Here is a 16,778-nt window from a genome sequence, read left to right as displayed (position 1 = left end):
TGTTGGTTTTAGACCGTGAGAGGTTGAAGCTTTGCAAAGCAACTTTATTTAAATGATACTTTTTACGTCAGACTATAAGCTGACAGCGAGATAAAAACTTTAAAAGATTAAAATAGGTCTAACAGCAGAAAGATTTTCCCATGCAGTCAGATGTCTTTAAATTGCTTCATTCTTCCTCTAATTGAAGCTTTAACATTTACACAGCAGTTCTTTATCTTTATGTTCTTGATTTGCTGGTTTTTGTGGCCTGTTTGTCTGTCTGTTTAACACCAGAGCAACACATGCTTTCTTCCTGTCCTGCCATTGGCTGCTGTCACACCATCAAGCAACATAAAAATCACCAAGGAAGAGTTTTATGTTTTCAGCAGTACTTTTAAAGCCCACATTTTCAGATGGATCCTGCTGGTAATTCACATTAATTGCTGGCAGGCAGACCAGCAAAAAACTGTCTTTATTCAGCAGTAAATGTAATCTAATCAACAATTTCCTCTTAAAGTACCGCATGGCTTTTTTCTGGATATATTATCCCCAGAGGCTTTCACCTCAACAAAACACAAAGACATGAATGTTTACTTTCTGTCAGACAAAAAAAACGCAACAGAGGCTTTTAACAACACTGAACAGAGACTCACGAGGGGAGTGCAGTCATCATAACAATGCACGGGAGATTTATTCATGTACATTTGTAAAGAATTTTTATCACATAGTTACTGAGGCGCCAGAGAAACGCTTGGCCTAAGCTGCTGTTTATGTGTCTGCCCCCCCGCAGCCATACATAGTGGAGATCTGTGACAGTTTGAGAGGGAAGATCTTTCAGAAGTTCATCGAGAGGTGAGATGGTGGAGATGGAGTCCATTTACTGTTTCTTCCAACACATCACTAGCGAGTTCACATTTTCTCACCTCCTTTCTTCTCCCGCAGTGATAAATTCACCCGTTTCTGCCAGTGGAAGAACGTGGAACTCAACATCCATGTGAGTACACGCTTTAAAGCCACTTTCACACCCGTAGGCCGGGTCCAGACCAGGGTTTACGAAGGGGCCCCCTCTGACACAAATAAAACACCAAGGCGTCATTTGGATTTCAAGGTCCTTGTTTCACATTGAAGAACCGTGTTTTGTATTTGACTCCACCTTTTGACGGATGGACCTTCATGTATACTGATTTTGTTTGAAAAACTTGAGATCAGATTCGGTTCAGTTGTTGTGAGGAAAAACTGTTTAAGGAATCACTGATGTATCAGCACGCCCCCCGCTGATGGACATATTATGTTGCCATGGTTACCCAGTGATGGCTACAATTCACATGTTCATCAGGCAGTTCAAGTATATCAAAGTCCAAAGCCGGCCTCGCTTTTTTAAAGAGCTTTCAAGAATGCATCATGCTCTTCATCAGCAGATGTCTGTCAAATCAGTTTTTATTTTTATAGCATTACAGCAAAAGTTCAAGGCGCTTTTCAAATAGAGCAGGTCGAGATCTTTGCTTCATCATTTTATTGACAGACACAACAGTTCACACCAACATGGTGACAGTGGCAGGAAAGAATCCCTTTATGATGCAGAACCAGACACAGTTTGTATGTTTTCTCTGTGTGGGTGTCATGAATGCAACTCATGAGCATCGCCTGCTGATAAAGTTTATCAGGTTACACACACCCAGCAGTTGCAGATAAAGATCAAAAAAATTAATTTTTTTTTTTTTCTGGCTGACCTTGATATTTTGTCTTTGAATTTCTCCTACAATCTATTGTCTCACGGTCCTGCTTCACTCACACACCACAAATGAAGCAGACCAGAGTTTGCTTGGAACATGATCCACCTCCTCAAGTGGTCCTGATCCGATTGCTTTATTTATTTGACACAGCTGCCCCCCTCCTACCCCCGGGGCTCTAAACAAACTGAACCAAACAAGCTCTAAAAGTCTCTGGTGCTTTCTCCTCCTCCAGTTGACCATGAACGACTTCAGCGTGCATCGGATCATCGGCAGGGGCGGCTTCGGAGAAGTGTACGGCTGCAGGAAGGCCGACACAGGAAAGATGTAAGAAAAACCACACAAACGGCCGATGATGTGACAGAGATGAAGCTTGAGGAGAAAACAGAAATCATCCTGTGTATGTCCCTGTTGTTTTCATGCCAGGTATGCCATGAAATGTTTGGACAAGAAGAGGATCAAGATGAAGCAGGGGGAGACTCTAGCACTCAATGAGAGAATCATGCTGTCGTTAGTCAGCACAGGGGTGAGTGACATCCACCATCATAATGTAAAATACCTAAATACCTGTTCTGAAAACTGAATAATAACTTGTTGAAAATATAAAATGGGTGAAATATGAAATATCTTACTTTCCAAGCCTCTGAGGTTCCTTTTCTCCCCTCTGAGCTCAGGTTGTACTTTAGATATGTTGTTACTGCTGAATATATAATACCTAATAACTTTTTTGTACTCTGACTGAATGATTTATAATTGCAGTATTTTTATTTTGTTTGTATTGGCATTATTGTGCCATTAAAGGATTTGAATACTTTCAGAAACTAGCGTCATCATTTCCCTGTGTCTCTGCAGGACTGCCCATTCATTGTGTGTATGACGTATGCCTTCCACACCCCAGACAAGCTCTGCTTCATCCTGGACCTCATGAACGGTAAGGTCACCCTGCCCCCCCAATTCCATCAGTGAGCTCTGAGACAGAGAGAGATTGGATTACCCAGCCTGTCTCCAGCCAGTCGGGCCAATCCCTCCTCCAGAGAATCAAGAGTTGATGGGACTTAGCTTTGCATCGCATTCATCTGCCCCCCCTCCCACCACCTGCCCCCTCTCAACCTCCCCACCTGTCTCCTTCAAAGGAATGGCCTTTTACCAAGCCCCAATCAGAGGCTGCACTCAGCATCTTCACACCGTCTCACAATCAAAGCCTGAGTCACCTTTTAATGTCAACGCAGTCATCATCACTCAGTGTGAAGTGTGAAGCTGTAGAAGCTTCAGTCGGGTTATAAGTACAGTCGGTTGATACGCACTGAGACCAAGACGGTTGGTGTTGGGAGTCACAGAAGGCCTCCCATTGATTCCCATTTTCTTCCCTGACAAGATTACCACAACTTATTGATGGATATTGATTGAGAGATGAGGTGTTCTGACGTCATGCTGACGTGGTGTTTGTGTGTTTTCAGGCGGCGACCTGCACTACCACCTGTCTCAGCACGGCGTGTTCAGTGAGAAAGAGATGCGTTTCTATGCGGCTGAAATCATCCTGGGTCTGGAGCACATGCACAACCGCTTCGTGGTGTACAGAGACCTCAAGGTAAACCCCCCCATCCAAAGCATGCCCCCTTCTGTGACCCACAGTGTTCAATTTTCATATTGCCAAGAAGGGATATCGGCAGCCACTCCCGTTTAAGATGTCTCCTCGATGTTGGAAAAGCTGTTTGCTTGATTAAGGTCTAGCACCGAAGTGTCACTTTGAATGCAGCGATTCTGCTCCTACACACCTGCCTCAACAGATCTATCCCCCCGTCTAGTTGAAGGTTAAAAAAATTCTGACAACAGTGATTCTGTTTGTGCTTCAGTCCACTGGTCTAGAACAACACCTCCACAAATACTGCAGATTAGTATCAGCCGTGTTTTCGACGTCCTCTGTTTTTTCTCCCATTCCTCCTGTTTGGACCGGTTGCCATAATAATAGATATATTTTGTTGGAAGTCACGGAAAAGTTTTAGGGCTTTAATAAACAGTGCAGCACAATGCAGATAATATTCTGAGGCTGAGTGTTGGAGGGAAAAGGAGAGCAAGTAAGTCACCGTTTTTGCCAAACAGTGGAGGATAACCAGGACAGGAGACTTTCACTTATTGTATCCACTCTGAAATTTCTCCTGCTGAGAGGAAATTGTTACTTAAGCTGTGAATTAGTGTGGTGTCCAATATTGTTTCCAATACTTGTGATTTTATCTGTCCGTCAGTCTCACCCTCTCTGTGTGTGTCGTCCTCAGCCAGCCAATATCCTGCTGGATGAGCACGGCCATGTTCGTATCTCCGACCTTGGCCTGGCCTGTGACTTCTCCAAGAAGAAACCGCACGCCAGTGTGTGAGTGCACCTTCCTGTGTTAAGCTGCTCTCACTGGGTTGTAATCAGTCATCACACAATGCTAAATAAGTCCATTTAGGAAAATATTAAACACAGAGCTGCGTTTGATCATCAGAGGGAATTTTCTATCCCAATAAATGACTAATTATTAAGTAAAATCCGTTTCATTGACTGTCTGTAAAAGTGGACATATGAAGATGTTCATGTGTTTGGAAAGGAGCTCTGACAGATTTAAAATCTTAGGAACGAGCAGCAGATGATACCAGTAATGAAAATGATTGAGTCCATCAGTGATGAAGGTCACATGGTCTCCTGCAGCCAAATTCTCCAGCTTCTATTACCAGGGGAACTGGTTTACCCCCAAATCCTGTCCAAATGACCCTGCAGAGTGTGATTCTGATGAGACGTAATGAGTGTGTTTGTGTGTTGCTGCAGCGGCACTCATGGTTACATGGCTCCAGAGGTTCTCCAGAAGGGGACGGCGTACGACAGCAGCGCCGACTGGTTCTCCTTAGGCTGCATGCTCTTCAAACTGCTCCGAGGGTAAACACTGCACCTCCTCTTACCCCCCCCAAATCATCTCCTCCTCCTCTGTGCTCTTTACTTCCACCACACTCTGACACCACACTTCCTGTCTGCTGTCAGACCTCCTCAGCCGCTCCGTGTAAACCTTCTCACCCCGTCCCTCATCTGCCTGCAGGGTGTTTGATCTTGTTTGTGTGTGTGTGCGTGCGTTTGCGTGTTTGTTTGATCTGGAGTGTGTAAATGCCAGAGGTCTAGGCCCAGTAGGTCAGGAATCAGGTATGAGTGTGAGGGTTGCCAGGTCTGAGCAAGCTGAAGAAGAGGTGTGTGTGTGTGATTTGTCTTTCCATTGATGTTTGGATCTGTGTTTGAACACTTTAAAGCGGAGTGTGTTGGTCTTTGGTGAAAGGTTGGCTTCGCTCAAATCCTCTGAAAGGATCCAAGAGCAAAACGAATGTCGAATAATTTCTCTGTAAAGGTTGAACCAACTTCAGTCACAATGAATCTCAGGAAGTGCTCAACATCCCATTAACTCTGCTGTCAGGGCACGGTTAGCTTCGCTTGGCTCCTCCCAGCTCGCTGAAGACAGGAAGTGCAGAGCGCACAGTCTCTTCAGCGTCTGGTGTTCCGAACAGTTTCCAGGATGTAGCTCTCCCTAAAACCGCAGGTTCTTCTAACTCTTTTATGCGGCTTAATCAAACAGGATGGTGTGATACTCATATAGACTCTTTGATCTAGATTTTCTCACATTTATTGACAAATATTCAAAAATCATGACCTATCCTAGTAACAGATTAGATGTTGCATGATCCAGATCCTGAACCCGCTGTGTAAGTGAGAGGAGATGGAGGGCTGGACATTTCAGAGGCACTTACCAACAATAATAAATCTGAAGGTTATCTAAAATGAGGACAAATTGAACATTCAGGCATCCAGCAAACTGTATGTGAAGAGACTGAGCTGCAGCACCAGACAATGATCACATCCAACAGGAAGTCCTCACTTCCCCTCTGCTCTTTTAGCTCAGTGTGTAGCCTCCACCAGCTCCTCAGGGAAACATCTACTGATGGTGTTTGCTGCCCAACAGGAAGTGGAAAGTTTTTTTTGGAGCTAAAAAATACAAATCAATGGCCTGAAAGGCTAAAACGCACCTCATTCAGCTCGACCTCGTTCACATTACACAAAAAAAAAAATGTGACTGAGCCGAACTTTAACACACAAACCTGAAGCACTTGTGGAAGTAAAGGTTTTGCTCCTTTAAGAGTGGTTTGTTTCCTAACAAGCTGATAATGTCCCTCACATGGCAGCTGATAGTTTTTGATAAGTTTACCTGTATATTGAGGCCCATTTAAATCAGATTATACGGTGTTTCAGATATAAACCTCCTGAAGGTTTCATCCCCTCAGGGATCAGGCCATCTGAGCCCCTTCATGGTCTCTCACTGTTTTTCTTTTCAAGTGTTCCCAGAGTTGAGGTCTGGTGACTGGAGTTAGTGTCATGTGAGGTCAGCGCTCCTTCGCTCCTCCATCAACTTCAGACCGTCCTGCAGGAAAAGGAATCTGGCCGCCATGCTTGCATACAGATACGTTCACTCTGATCCCGGGACGAGTTTAGACACCGACGAGCTGTTTCCCGTCCGTCTGGTCCTCGAAGCTACAGCTGCAGAATCCGATTTACTGAAAAGTTGCTTCGAAGCTGCTGTGTGATTGCTGATCACTGAACAGACCATGCAGTTCTTTGTGTCTTGGATGTGGACGCTGTTCTCTGTGACAGATTTGATCTGTTGTAAATTGTAAATTCTTCAGCTCCTTTACAAATTTCTTATTAAGCTGCTGTGATCATTTTCTCAGCTTCCACAGCAACAGTTTGCTCCAAATTGCCTCCCGACTTTGTGAACACTGAAGGACAGAAGGACGGGGGAAGTGAAGTTAAAGCGCCACCAGTTCAGCCTTTCATTGTGCCAAACACATTTTAGTTCTTTAGTTCATATTTTCCAGACACTTTGATGGGTACAAGGCCAGCAACAATTTAATTTTGTTTTCAGAGGATAGAAAACTTTAAACTTTGAATGTCACAGTAAGAAGAATTTTAATAAAATAAGAAAGTATTATTAATATTGTACAAAAACAATACATGTCATATTAATATATAATGAATGCAGTCTAAAAAAAGTTACATCCCCTTTTATAAACAGTCTGTGGATTCTGTCCAAATTTCAACTAATGAAAAATGGGAACAAAAACAAAAGCGTTTATATTTTTGCTCAGTGGCACATTTCTGTTCTGCTCTTGTGAAATGTAACGGTAAGAGCAGGCTGATGAAATGGTCAGTGTGGCTGCAGTTTTGTATGGGGAGTTTTAAAAGGTGTGATTGGCGGCGTGTGTTTGTGCTTTGTCTTGTTCTCGCTTGTCTATCCTCTTTCTCTCACCCTCCATTTTCCTGTCATCTTCAGCATCTCTCGTTCTGCTCTCTCCTCTTCAGGCACAGTCCCTTCAGACAGCACAAGACCAAAGACAAACATGAGATTGACCGCATGACGCTCACCATGGTAAGAGATCTGCAGACTACATGCTTCCTCAAAGGCAGCTGGGTGGCTGATGTATCTATAGCAAGAAGTATCTGTGCAAACACACTGTAAAGTCTTTACTTAACCCTGAGCACACGGGTCCGTGTTTAATTTTGTTAATACCAAAAGCACACAGGTGTCTGTATCTCCATGCATACTGTGCTGTGTGAGCAAACACTGTAGATGCCTGATGCAGACGAGCTGGAGAGCAGAGATGAACACTTTACTCAGAGACGTTCAGCGCAGGCTTGACAGAGCAGCTCATCCTTCAGTGTATTTGCTGCTGCTGCCGTTCAGCTGTCTGTTTATTCTGCTTACTCTCACAAGACGATGCAGGAGGTGAAGCATATGACAGAAACGGAGCCAGCAGCCAGGCTGGAAAGTTATAAGCACCCTGGGTCAGACGGGTTTGTGTTCTCATCCAGCACAGGTGGAGTCAGTCTGAGTTCTGGAAGAGAAATGCTTCCAGAAATCTCATCAGATCTTTTAATGCTGTATCACAGTTAGAGCTGTTTTTTTTTTTTTCTTCTCCTTAAACTGGACAATCAGCTCTTTATAACAGCCCTGATTTGTCGTGTCTTCTTCAAAATAACACATATTTAAGTAGAATTAAACCACAACAGTCCTGGCATTGTGCAGTCGAGCCCTTTGGTGTCTTTGGACACATCCAACACTCGGGATAAATGGTTTCCATTGAGCCCACCCAGTGCCACATCAGCTCTCACCCACCTCCTGTTCTTCTTCACGTGTTTGAGCTCAGACACGTTGACGGTGACAAACTGTGAAGAGACTCTCAGTCTCAGACTTTTCTCACTTGCTCGTCCTCAGCTGTCCATCACAGTGGACGGCGTCCAAATCTGTCTGTTTACAGGTTTTATCAGGACATGAAGTGTTTGAGAATGATAACTGCTCACACACAAAACAAACACAGGCACTGTTTGGTCGAGCAGGACCTCTAAACAGAGAAAGCATGATCGTTCATATCATAATAAATCCAGATTAGGATTTTAATCCAGCTACTTAATCTGGTTGATCCCCTTAATCCTCGTCTGCGTGCGTGTGTGTGTGTGTGAGAAAGGGAGAGAGAGGGACAGTGAAGGAGGGGCTGCCCAGATGAGGCTAAAAATATGACTCTATATGTCTTAGTGTTTATTAAACATGATGAATGGTCTCATTAAATAAACAGTGAGAACTGAGCCGCCAAACCAGGAGGATGGATGGGGGGGGCGGTCCCGATATATGACACTGACGTTGGACTCTTAAATGTGTCCAAGGAGCAAACACAATTAAAGATGGAGGTGTCTGTCAGCGAGGAGGGTCACTTGTCCTTTCTTCACAGTTTAGTTAGCACACTTCGATTCCTCAGTGTGACTTCCTGCTGAAGGAATTATTTCCATCAGAACCTGCCCGAGGTTTATCCCCTTTTTCACTTTTCTGCAGCATTCATTCATTCATTCATTCATTCATTCATTCATCGTCACCGTTTTGTGCAGTAGTAACTCTGCTGCAAACAGGAAGTGCTAACGGCTAATTCAGCATACTTGATGCTTAATATGTAAATTATATTAGCTGGGAGGAAAAAATGTAAAGAAGAAGCTATCGCCCCCCTGAGGGTTTGAAAGTTCTTAAAGATGGATGATTATTATTCTGCTGGTTCAGGCTGTCCCTTTAATTTTTACAGTCTCACATTCAGACATTTGTCCCCCCCCCCGCAGAATGTGGAGCTGCCTGACTCTTTCACTGCAGAGCTCAAAGACCTGCTGGAGGGGCTGCTACAGAGAGACGTGTCCAAGAGGCTGGGCTGCCAGGGCCGAGGGTACGACGCACACACACACAGTTCATATTAACCCCCCCACCCCGCCCCAACACCACAGTTCATGCCCACAGGATGAGAGCCATCTCATCAATCAGACACTTGGCTGGATGTGCCTGTTGAGGCTGAACGCTCTGGGTGGTGTCACAGACGGACACCGACTGATCTGACAGAATAAGAAAAGTTCATAACTAATTTCATCGGAGCCATCAGTCAACATGAAGCTCAGAGACAGATCAGAGAGTTCGGACCAACAGCAGCATCGGAGCTGTGAGGTGGCAAACAGCGCCACCTCGTGGGACGACCAGAACTAACACATTCTCTCTCTCTCCCAGAGCCCCGGAGGTGAAGGAACATCAGTTTTTCAAAGGCATTGATTGGCAGCAGGTTTACCTGCAGAAGGTGAGTGGTCTTTGCTCTCCAAGGTTCCTGGTTCAGGCACACTAACACACACACACAGATATGATCTGCAGCACAGTGTAACACAAAATGCTTTAAAGACTTGATGTGATAAAAAAGCAGCTCCTCCCTTCAGAACCACAAACACACAATGCAATTCACACATAGACCACTGATAAGAACACAACAATAACAGGAAGTGAGGGGACATTAAAGGCTGGAAGGCAAAGATCAAAATCATAAAGACAAAACAGTAAAGATAAGATGATAAAATTATAAAATGCTAAAAGAGAAGATCTTTGCAAAAGAAAAACTGCAGACATAAAAGTTAAAGTAACATTAGTATAAATATCCAGAAATGACAACGATTAAAAATATAGTTCTTAACTTATTCTGGATAACGTCATGACTTTCTACGATGAGATAGTTAGTTCATCTGAATTCCCTTGTGAGGTTAAACTCTTCTTCGTCAGTCACAGCTGCGTGAACCGGCCTCCTGCTGATGCTGCTTCACTCCGCTGTGACAGGGAGCAGCGGCGGTGCTGAGCCTCCCTACGTTTTTAGCTTCCATCGCCAACACCCAGATTCACAGCTGCTGTAAGCTCTATAATGACATCATCACTGGTCCAGTGAGCTGAGGAGTCTGAGGGTCTGTGGTGGTTCATCAAACACACACAACATGAGTTAGACTCTGATGACGACGACAGCACCTTTAAATCGTCGGGAGAAGATGTTGTGGTTTATTAGTGCGACAGATCAGGTGGAGTCGCGGCTCCACCAGTCATTAGTCCACTCCAGTCACAGTTGCTATGGTTACCTCATCACTTCAGGGAAGTGCTGCTGTGGGACTGAAGTTGAGTTGTTTGGCTCACTCTCCCCTGTTTCTCCCCCTTCCCTCCCCCCTCAGTACTCCCCTCCTTTAATCCCTCCCAGAGGGGAGGTGAACGCCGCCGACGCCTTTGACATTGGCTCTTTTGATGAGGAGGACACGAAGGGCATCAAGGTAAAACACATTAAGTGCTGTACTGTCTCCATTTCAAATGACAGAGGGTGTTCACTCGGGGGGGCTAATTACTGCAGTGTCTTCATTACATTTATAAAGGACTGTCTTCAAGAACTTTGAGCTGCAGTTTCTACTAGTTTTCTCTGTCAAGGTTTCAGGTATACTTTGTGTCTACAGTGAGGCTCCTAAAGCCTGAGGTCACACTTTCATTTTATTATTATGAATTATTTTGGTCATTTCAGTCAGACACTGTTTATGCTCTTTAATCTACATTAGAGAGGAAAAGTGGGTGAAGCCAACGGTGTCCCCGTTGGCACGTCTTTTTTCTTTTCTAATCTCTTTCCCGTTTCTTATTCGATAAAGATGATAAAAATAAAAAAAAAACCTTTGCTACCTTTGGGAGTTGGGTGATCAGAGAGTTTTATTAGAGAAACCGCAATAATCAGACATTTATTGCAGCACCAGTTGGTGGTTTCATGCTTTGGGTGAAAAAATATTATTTGTCAGCCGCAGTTTCTGCTTTCTGTTTTTTTCTGAGATACATTTTTCATCCACTCTGAAGCTCAAAGTGACACCAGATCAGAGTGAAATGTTTAAAAGTTGTGAGATGTAATGTAGACAGAGTGAATCAGACGAGCTGCTGATTTCCCTTCAAATAAACAGAAAACTATAACCACCATCACAAATGCATCACTCAGAAAGCACTGAGGCATCAAGGTCGTAGAAGGAGGCTCTGATTCAGAGGCAGCGAGGACAGTTTTTAATCATCTCGCTGCAGGTGCAGCTTCAGACCAGGAAACAAAAGGGCAGTTTGAATGTCGCCTTGGTTCCCTTTGTCCTCCTTTAACAGCAGCTTCTTCCTCCATTAACGTTAATGTGGCCTCACTAACACTTACTCATCTGACACTTCAGAGGAATCAAAGAGAGAAATCATTTGTTTACATTCCCTCAGAGTCCGCCGGTCATTAACGCAGGAGCAATAATGTAAATACGCTGTGTGGTGATGGAGGACGATGGCAGCTGCAGTCCACTGATGTTAATCTAGTCGCAGCAAAATTACTTTCTGTACCCAACAAACACAGTAAAGGTGCTGGTTCGACAGAGACTGTTGTCTTGGTTACTCTGCCCCTATAGATATGATTGGATGTACAAAAGCAGGATTTATTTCAGGATTTGAAGTCAACGTTTAGTAATTTTTTAGTAAATAAAAGTCAGATTAAAGACGAGCCATGATAATCTGTAACCGTCTGTCCTCAGCTGTTGGACAGCGACCAGGAGCTCTATAAGAACTTCCCTCTGGTCATATCGGAGCGCTGGCAGCAGGAGGTAGCAGAGACGGTCTACGAGGCGGTCAACTTGGACACGGACAAGAGCGAGGCTCGCAAGAGGGCCAAGAACAAGCAGCTGGGCCACGAGGAGGGTAAAGACACAAAGACGGGCTGTGAACACAGTCCAGTCCAGCACACGTTCTGACCCTGTCTCTCTGTGCAGACTACGCCCTGGGGAAGGACTGCATCATGCACGGATACATGCTGAAGCTGGGGAACCCGTTCCTGACTCAGTGGCAGCGCCGGTACTTTTATCTCTTCCCCAACCGTGTGGAGTGGAGGGGGGAGGGCGAGTCGCGGGTGAGTTCAGAGGACGAGGACGTGCCTCGGATCCATTTCTGCTTTCATGTCCAAGTGTCAGGTTGATGTCTCTGTCTGTCTGTCTCGTTGTTCTGCTGTTCGTCTGTCTGTCCGTCTGTCCTGACTCCACACTGAAGGAGAAGTGGCTCAAACATTTTAAAAAAGAGAGAGACGGGGTGAGTCCCTGCTGAGGTAGTGTAGTCCACCTCCCTGCTTCAGACAGTAGTGTGATCCACCCCGAGCTGCTCGAGTCCTGGACCTCTGCTCAACTCAACGGAGTCAGTGTTAACCCTTTGAACCCTGACTGAGGCAGCTCACTCCCCTTCTTCTCAGTGTCACGACTAACGCAGCATAACTTCTTCCAATCAGTCGATGTGAACTATCGGAGCTCCGCATCTGATTTGCTGCTGCTTCAGACTCATTGTTTCTTCATGTTTCGCTGATTGTTTATGTCTAAATTGCTCTGAGTGAACGCCACACGATCTCCATGTTTGATATGTTAATGTTCTTCTTCTTCTCTTTCAGTTAACATCAATCCCATCAGCATGGTTCACATATTTTCAGGGCTCTGAGTCATTTTATCTTGATCGCCAGGTAAACTGTAGAAACACCTCATTCATGTCACTCAGTAATCCACCAGGAACATAACGCTTGTTTATATCGAGGCACTCCTTCTGAAGACTGCAAGGCTCAGCCACGCCCACTTCATGTGATGTCATACTGCGGTGGGCTACTTACAGGTGCACCCTCTGACGGTTGTGCGCTCCCTTGCAGTCTGCAGACGGATCCCTCTCAATTCACTGGCCACATCAAATGACATTGTGTTGCGGCTCCCTAACCGGAGCGCTCTGCTCCTGAACGTGGCCTCAGGCCTGCAGGGAGCGAGAGAGTCAGGGAGCGAAACCTTCCAAGGGTTCAAAGGGTTCACAGGTCTGAAGTTCCCAGATCATGTTTCCAGATGTGTGTTTGTCGCCTCTGCAGTGACTCTGGAGCCGTAGTCCTTCAGCCTCAGCCCTCATGCATCATGATCTGTGTTCAGCCGGCGCGCTTCACCTCTGCTCATTTCTCATTGGTCGATTTTGTTTGCAGCAAAACCTGCTGACGATGGAGCAGATAGTGACGGTGGAGGAGACGCAGATTAAAGACAAGAAGTGCATCCTGCTGCGCATCAAAGGAGGGAAGCAGTTTGTGCTGCAGTGTGAGGTAACGCTGCCGCTTCGCTTCTCAACGCCGCTGAAGATAAAAACACAAACAGCTGATCACTGTTTCTGTGTCTGTTCTGCAGAGCGACCCGGAGTTCGTTCAGTGGAAGAAGGAGCTGACGGAAGCGTTCACAGAAGCCCAGAAGCTTCTGCGCCGTGCCCCCAAAGTCATCGGGAAGGGACGGGCCGGTGTGGTGGAGCTCTCCAAACCCCCCCTCACACACCGCAATAGCAACGGCCTGTGAATGCACACACATTACATATATATATACACACACACATATATATATGTATATACATTTACACAACACACACACACACACCGCAGCCACCCCTCCCCCCTCCTCATCAGCTGGCGGACATTTGCTCAGACACCCCACCCACCCTCGACACCTGGCGGTGTATTCACACCACTCCCACCAGCCCCTAACTGAACACACACACTCCCAACATGACGACCATTCAGAAGCGCGATGTAGTTTTGTTTTTTTCTGCCGTTGGACTTCATAGTCACAGAGAGGAAGCGAAGACGGCAGGATGAGGAATGACACATTCGTGTTGCTGAAGCATGTGAAGATCCTCTGCATGGATGTGACGAGGACTGACCCCCTCACCCTCCGAGTCCTTGTCTCTCTTTGTCTTCACTCCCCCCCAGTGATCTGGACCTGGACCCTCAGAGATCTGGTTCCTGTTGGCGAGCAGGTTCTTCTCATCCCCCGTTACTGAAGTGCTATAAGTGCCAACATCATTACTTACTTGAGTCACCTGAGAAACAGGAGGGACCTGCTGTGGCGGCAGATGCCCCCCCGCCCCCCCTCAGAGACAGCAGGTGTACACGGTGAGGGAGGGGGGCGTTATCATTCCAAAAACAAGGAAAACCGGAAGTACGAAGAGCAGACTCTTTTATATTGGCTCCTGTACAGCCGGTTACCATGGAGACTGACGATTCATTGGCTGGTGAAACAGCAGCCGGTTGCTATGGGAATCATGGAGACTAGTATACCTGGGTGTTGGTAACCAGGGACAACAGTGTAACTATTGTGTATGAAGACAAAGGATTGGTGGGGGGGTTAACTCTGAGTGTATATAAACAGCCCTTTCTCTGTGCATCTCCAGTGTTTTAGTGTTTGGGACTTCTGTCTGCCTGTTTGTGAATCTGTTCTGGCTTATAAGGAAGAAGAGGCGGCTCATATTCTGCTGGGAGGGGGGAGCGTGACGGCTTTCAGTCACTGGCAGCGCCGTCTTACCTCAGTCGGACTGCGTGCGTTGAATACGCGAGGAGGAGGAGCGCCGCACATCATCACCTCACGCTCACACACCCCCCACACACACACAGGGAGGAAACAAGAAACTTTCAGAGTCGAGCTCAGACGTTCGAGGCGTCAGGCGCTTTGTCTGCTTCACTCGTTCAGTCCTGTTGCTGCTGGAGTTGGCCTACATTTCCCAGAATGCTTTTGGACATTCAGCTGCATGTTGCACTGCAAAAATTAAACATTAACACATTAACAGTCATTATTGGTTCCTCAGTTGACTTCCTGTTGCAGCGCTGCATGCTGGGAACTTGGTCCAGGTGCAGGCCTGAGGCAGCGGGTCCAGTTTATTGGACCTGGACTCGGTCTGCACCAGCACCAAACCAGATCCCCCGATACAGAGCCACACTGCACGCCACTCAGCCAAAGCTGTGAGGTCACTTCCTGTTTATGACCTTGCCTGAAGGGTTTGTTCTTTGGAAAAGTCAGATGAGTGACAGCGCTTCTTGTAAAGGTAGAAGCTCATGCTCTTTGACTGGAAAATAAAAGTTGACATTGTCAGCACTGGCGGCGTCCGCAGTTCGTTGGCGTGACGTCAGGGAAGAGGAAAATGTACAAACATCAGCGGCGTCTTTTTATGATGTTCGCTTCTGAATCGCCCCCAACCTCTTCAAAGTTTGTACTTCAAAGGGCAGAAACGTGAACAATCGTCTGTTCAAAAGGAGGAACAGGAACCAATTTACATTCGTCGATTTCAGGGTTTTATTTTCATGCAGTTCGGCGTCTCGGTCTGTGACAAAGTCTGCACATTTCCACCAGGAGGGAAAAGGTCGACCCGGGAGCGTCGGGATTGTGGGGTTTTTTGTTTGTTTCTTTCTTTCTCCTTCTTTTTTCCGTCTTTGTAGCCTTTAAGCATCGGGGGGGGGGAGAAATTATGATCTTATAAAGAAATTGTGTCACCTCTAATGGTGTCTTTTATTTTTGTAAACCAAAATGGTTTTTATTGTTTCCATTGAAATTTATGTTTTTGCACCTTTGTAGCCTAATGTGTTTCTTAATGGTTGTTAAATGTGCCAAATAACTGTTGCTGATATAGTGGAACCAATGGGAAGCCTCCTTTTCTGAACTTTGACCTTTGTCGCTACCGGCAACAGCCAAAATACAAAACAACAACAGACACACACACAAACAGATACACACACTTGAACTTCTGCAGTGGAAATATTGAAAGCTACAAAACTGTGACCAAACATTTCTGTAGAAGTGTGTGTGTTGTATTTGTGTTAGCTGAGTAAGGCAACCCTGAGCACACACCACACACACACACACACACACACGCTCTCTCTCTCTCTCTCGCTCTCTCTCGTTCTTGCTCTTGCTCTCTCTCTCTCTCTCTCTCTGCCCCCCCCCCCCCCCCCCCCCCCAACTTGTTCCTAAAGGGTTTTACTCTCACACTGTATGTGTGTCACTTGGGTGTGTGTGAACATACGTTTGCTTCATTCTCGCTTTGTGTGTTCATCCTGTGGACTCTTTTCTTTTTGTCGCACACATTCAAAACTCTCCACACAAGACAATTTAAAAAGGACGGCAAATAGGAAAAAAAATCCAACTATATATAAATATATGTGTATATGAAAATGCTTTAGGTTTATTTAAAAGAATTAATGTAGAAAAACAAGATGAAATTGTTCTGGGGGGTTTTGATGTGAGTATAATTGTTTGTGGTGAAGACTTCAGCTCAAATCTTGCACATAAAGACTTTAGATATTGTACCTGCGAGTTCCAGATAATTATTTTTGTTTGAATATCGGACTCTTTGCTCTTTCATATTTATTGCGTGCGGGGGGAAGTCTCTCGCTCCGTCTCTCCACGTGTCCAAGCTTGGCCGAGGGCTCGCTGTAGAAAATCCTCCGATTTCCACCATCAGAAACTCTCTTCTGTTCTTCGTACGCCACAGACACCAATACTACTGGCTTTGGGTTGTTATTATTACCATTAAGGTTATGATAATACTGATATATAATAACATTATTCAATGATTATTAGTAAATTTATTTTATTTCAATGATTTTTTTTTTTGTTGTTTTTATTATTTTTTGTTTTTGAGACAGGTTAGGACGTTGCGTGTTGGACTGCTTGTAAAAACAGTTCATGAATAAAAATCCTTTTTCCGTGTTGCCTTGTGTCTCCTTCGATGTGATTCTTCTGTCGATCAGGGTTACAGTCAGACCTGTCTCACAATGTTTTGTTTTTTTTTTTTTAATGGGAGGTCCTTGGGGGCGGGGCCTCCTGTTATGACATCACAAAGTCCCAGAAGT

The 16,778-nt window shown here is 45.3% G+C and overlaps 1 protein-coding gene across 3 annotated transcripts in view; it reads left to right on the top strand.

Annotated features, from left to right (window-relative positions):
- grk3 (G protein-coupled receptor kinase 3) overlaps positions 1–16,637 on the top strand; it is a 43,989-nt gene extending 27,352 nt beyond the window's left edge. Inside the window, exons 6-22 of one of the 3 annotated variants that reach the window (XM_029515541.1) lie at positions 770–831; positions 922–973; positions 1,945–2,036; positions 2,136–2,235; positions 2,562–2,640; positions 3,167–3,297; positions 3,983–4,077; positions 4,513–4,620; positions 7,081–7,147; positions 8,881–8,981; positions 9,314–9,380; positions 10,285–10,380; positions 11,638–11,800; positions 11,872–12,008; positions 12,534–12,602; positions 13,098–13,211; positions 13,294–16,637. In XM_029515541.1, the coding sequence (XP_029371401.1) occupies positions 770–831; positions 922–973; positions 1,945–2,036; positions 2,136–2,235; positions 2,562–2,640; positions 3,167–3,297; positions 3,983–4,077; positions 4,513–4,620; positions 7,081–7,147; positions 8,881–8,981; positions 9,314–9,380; positions 10,285–10,380; positions 11,638–11,800; positions 11,872–12,008; positions 12,534–12,602; positions 13,098–13,211; positions 13,294–13,455 (1,695 nt within the window). In that variant the 3' untranslated portion in view covers positions 13,456–16,637. Of the gene's footprint in view, positions 1–769; positions 832–921; positions 974–1,944; positions 2,037–2,135; positions 2,236–2,561; positions 2,641–3,166; positions 3,298–3,982; positions 4,078–4,512; positions 4,621–7,080; positions 7,148–8,880; positions 8,982–9,313; positions 9,381–10,284; positions 10,381–11,637; positions 11,801–11,871; positions 12,009–12,533; positions 13,014–13,097; positions 13,212–13,293 lie in introns of those variants that run through there. The other 2 variants (XM_029515542.1, XM_029515543.1) reach the window with 2 other exon arrangements.
- The last annotated feature ends 141 nt before the right edge of the window (positions 16,638–16,778 follow it).

Source organism: Echeneis naucrates, chromosome 12, assembly GCF_900963305.1.
Source record: "Echeneis naucrates chromosome 12, fEcheNa1.1, whole genome shotgun sequence".
Classification (NCBI taxonomy): domain Eukaryota; kingdom Metazoa; phylum Chordata; class Actinopteri; order Carangiformes; family Echeneidae; genus Echeneis; species Echeneis naucrates.
Note: the sequence above shows the minus strand (reverse complement) of the source record. Positions and strands in the feature narration are given on the sequence as shown.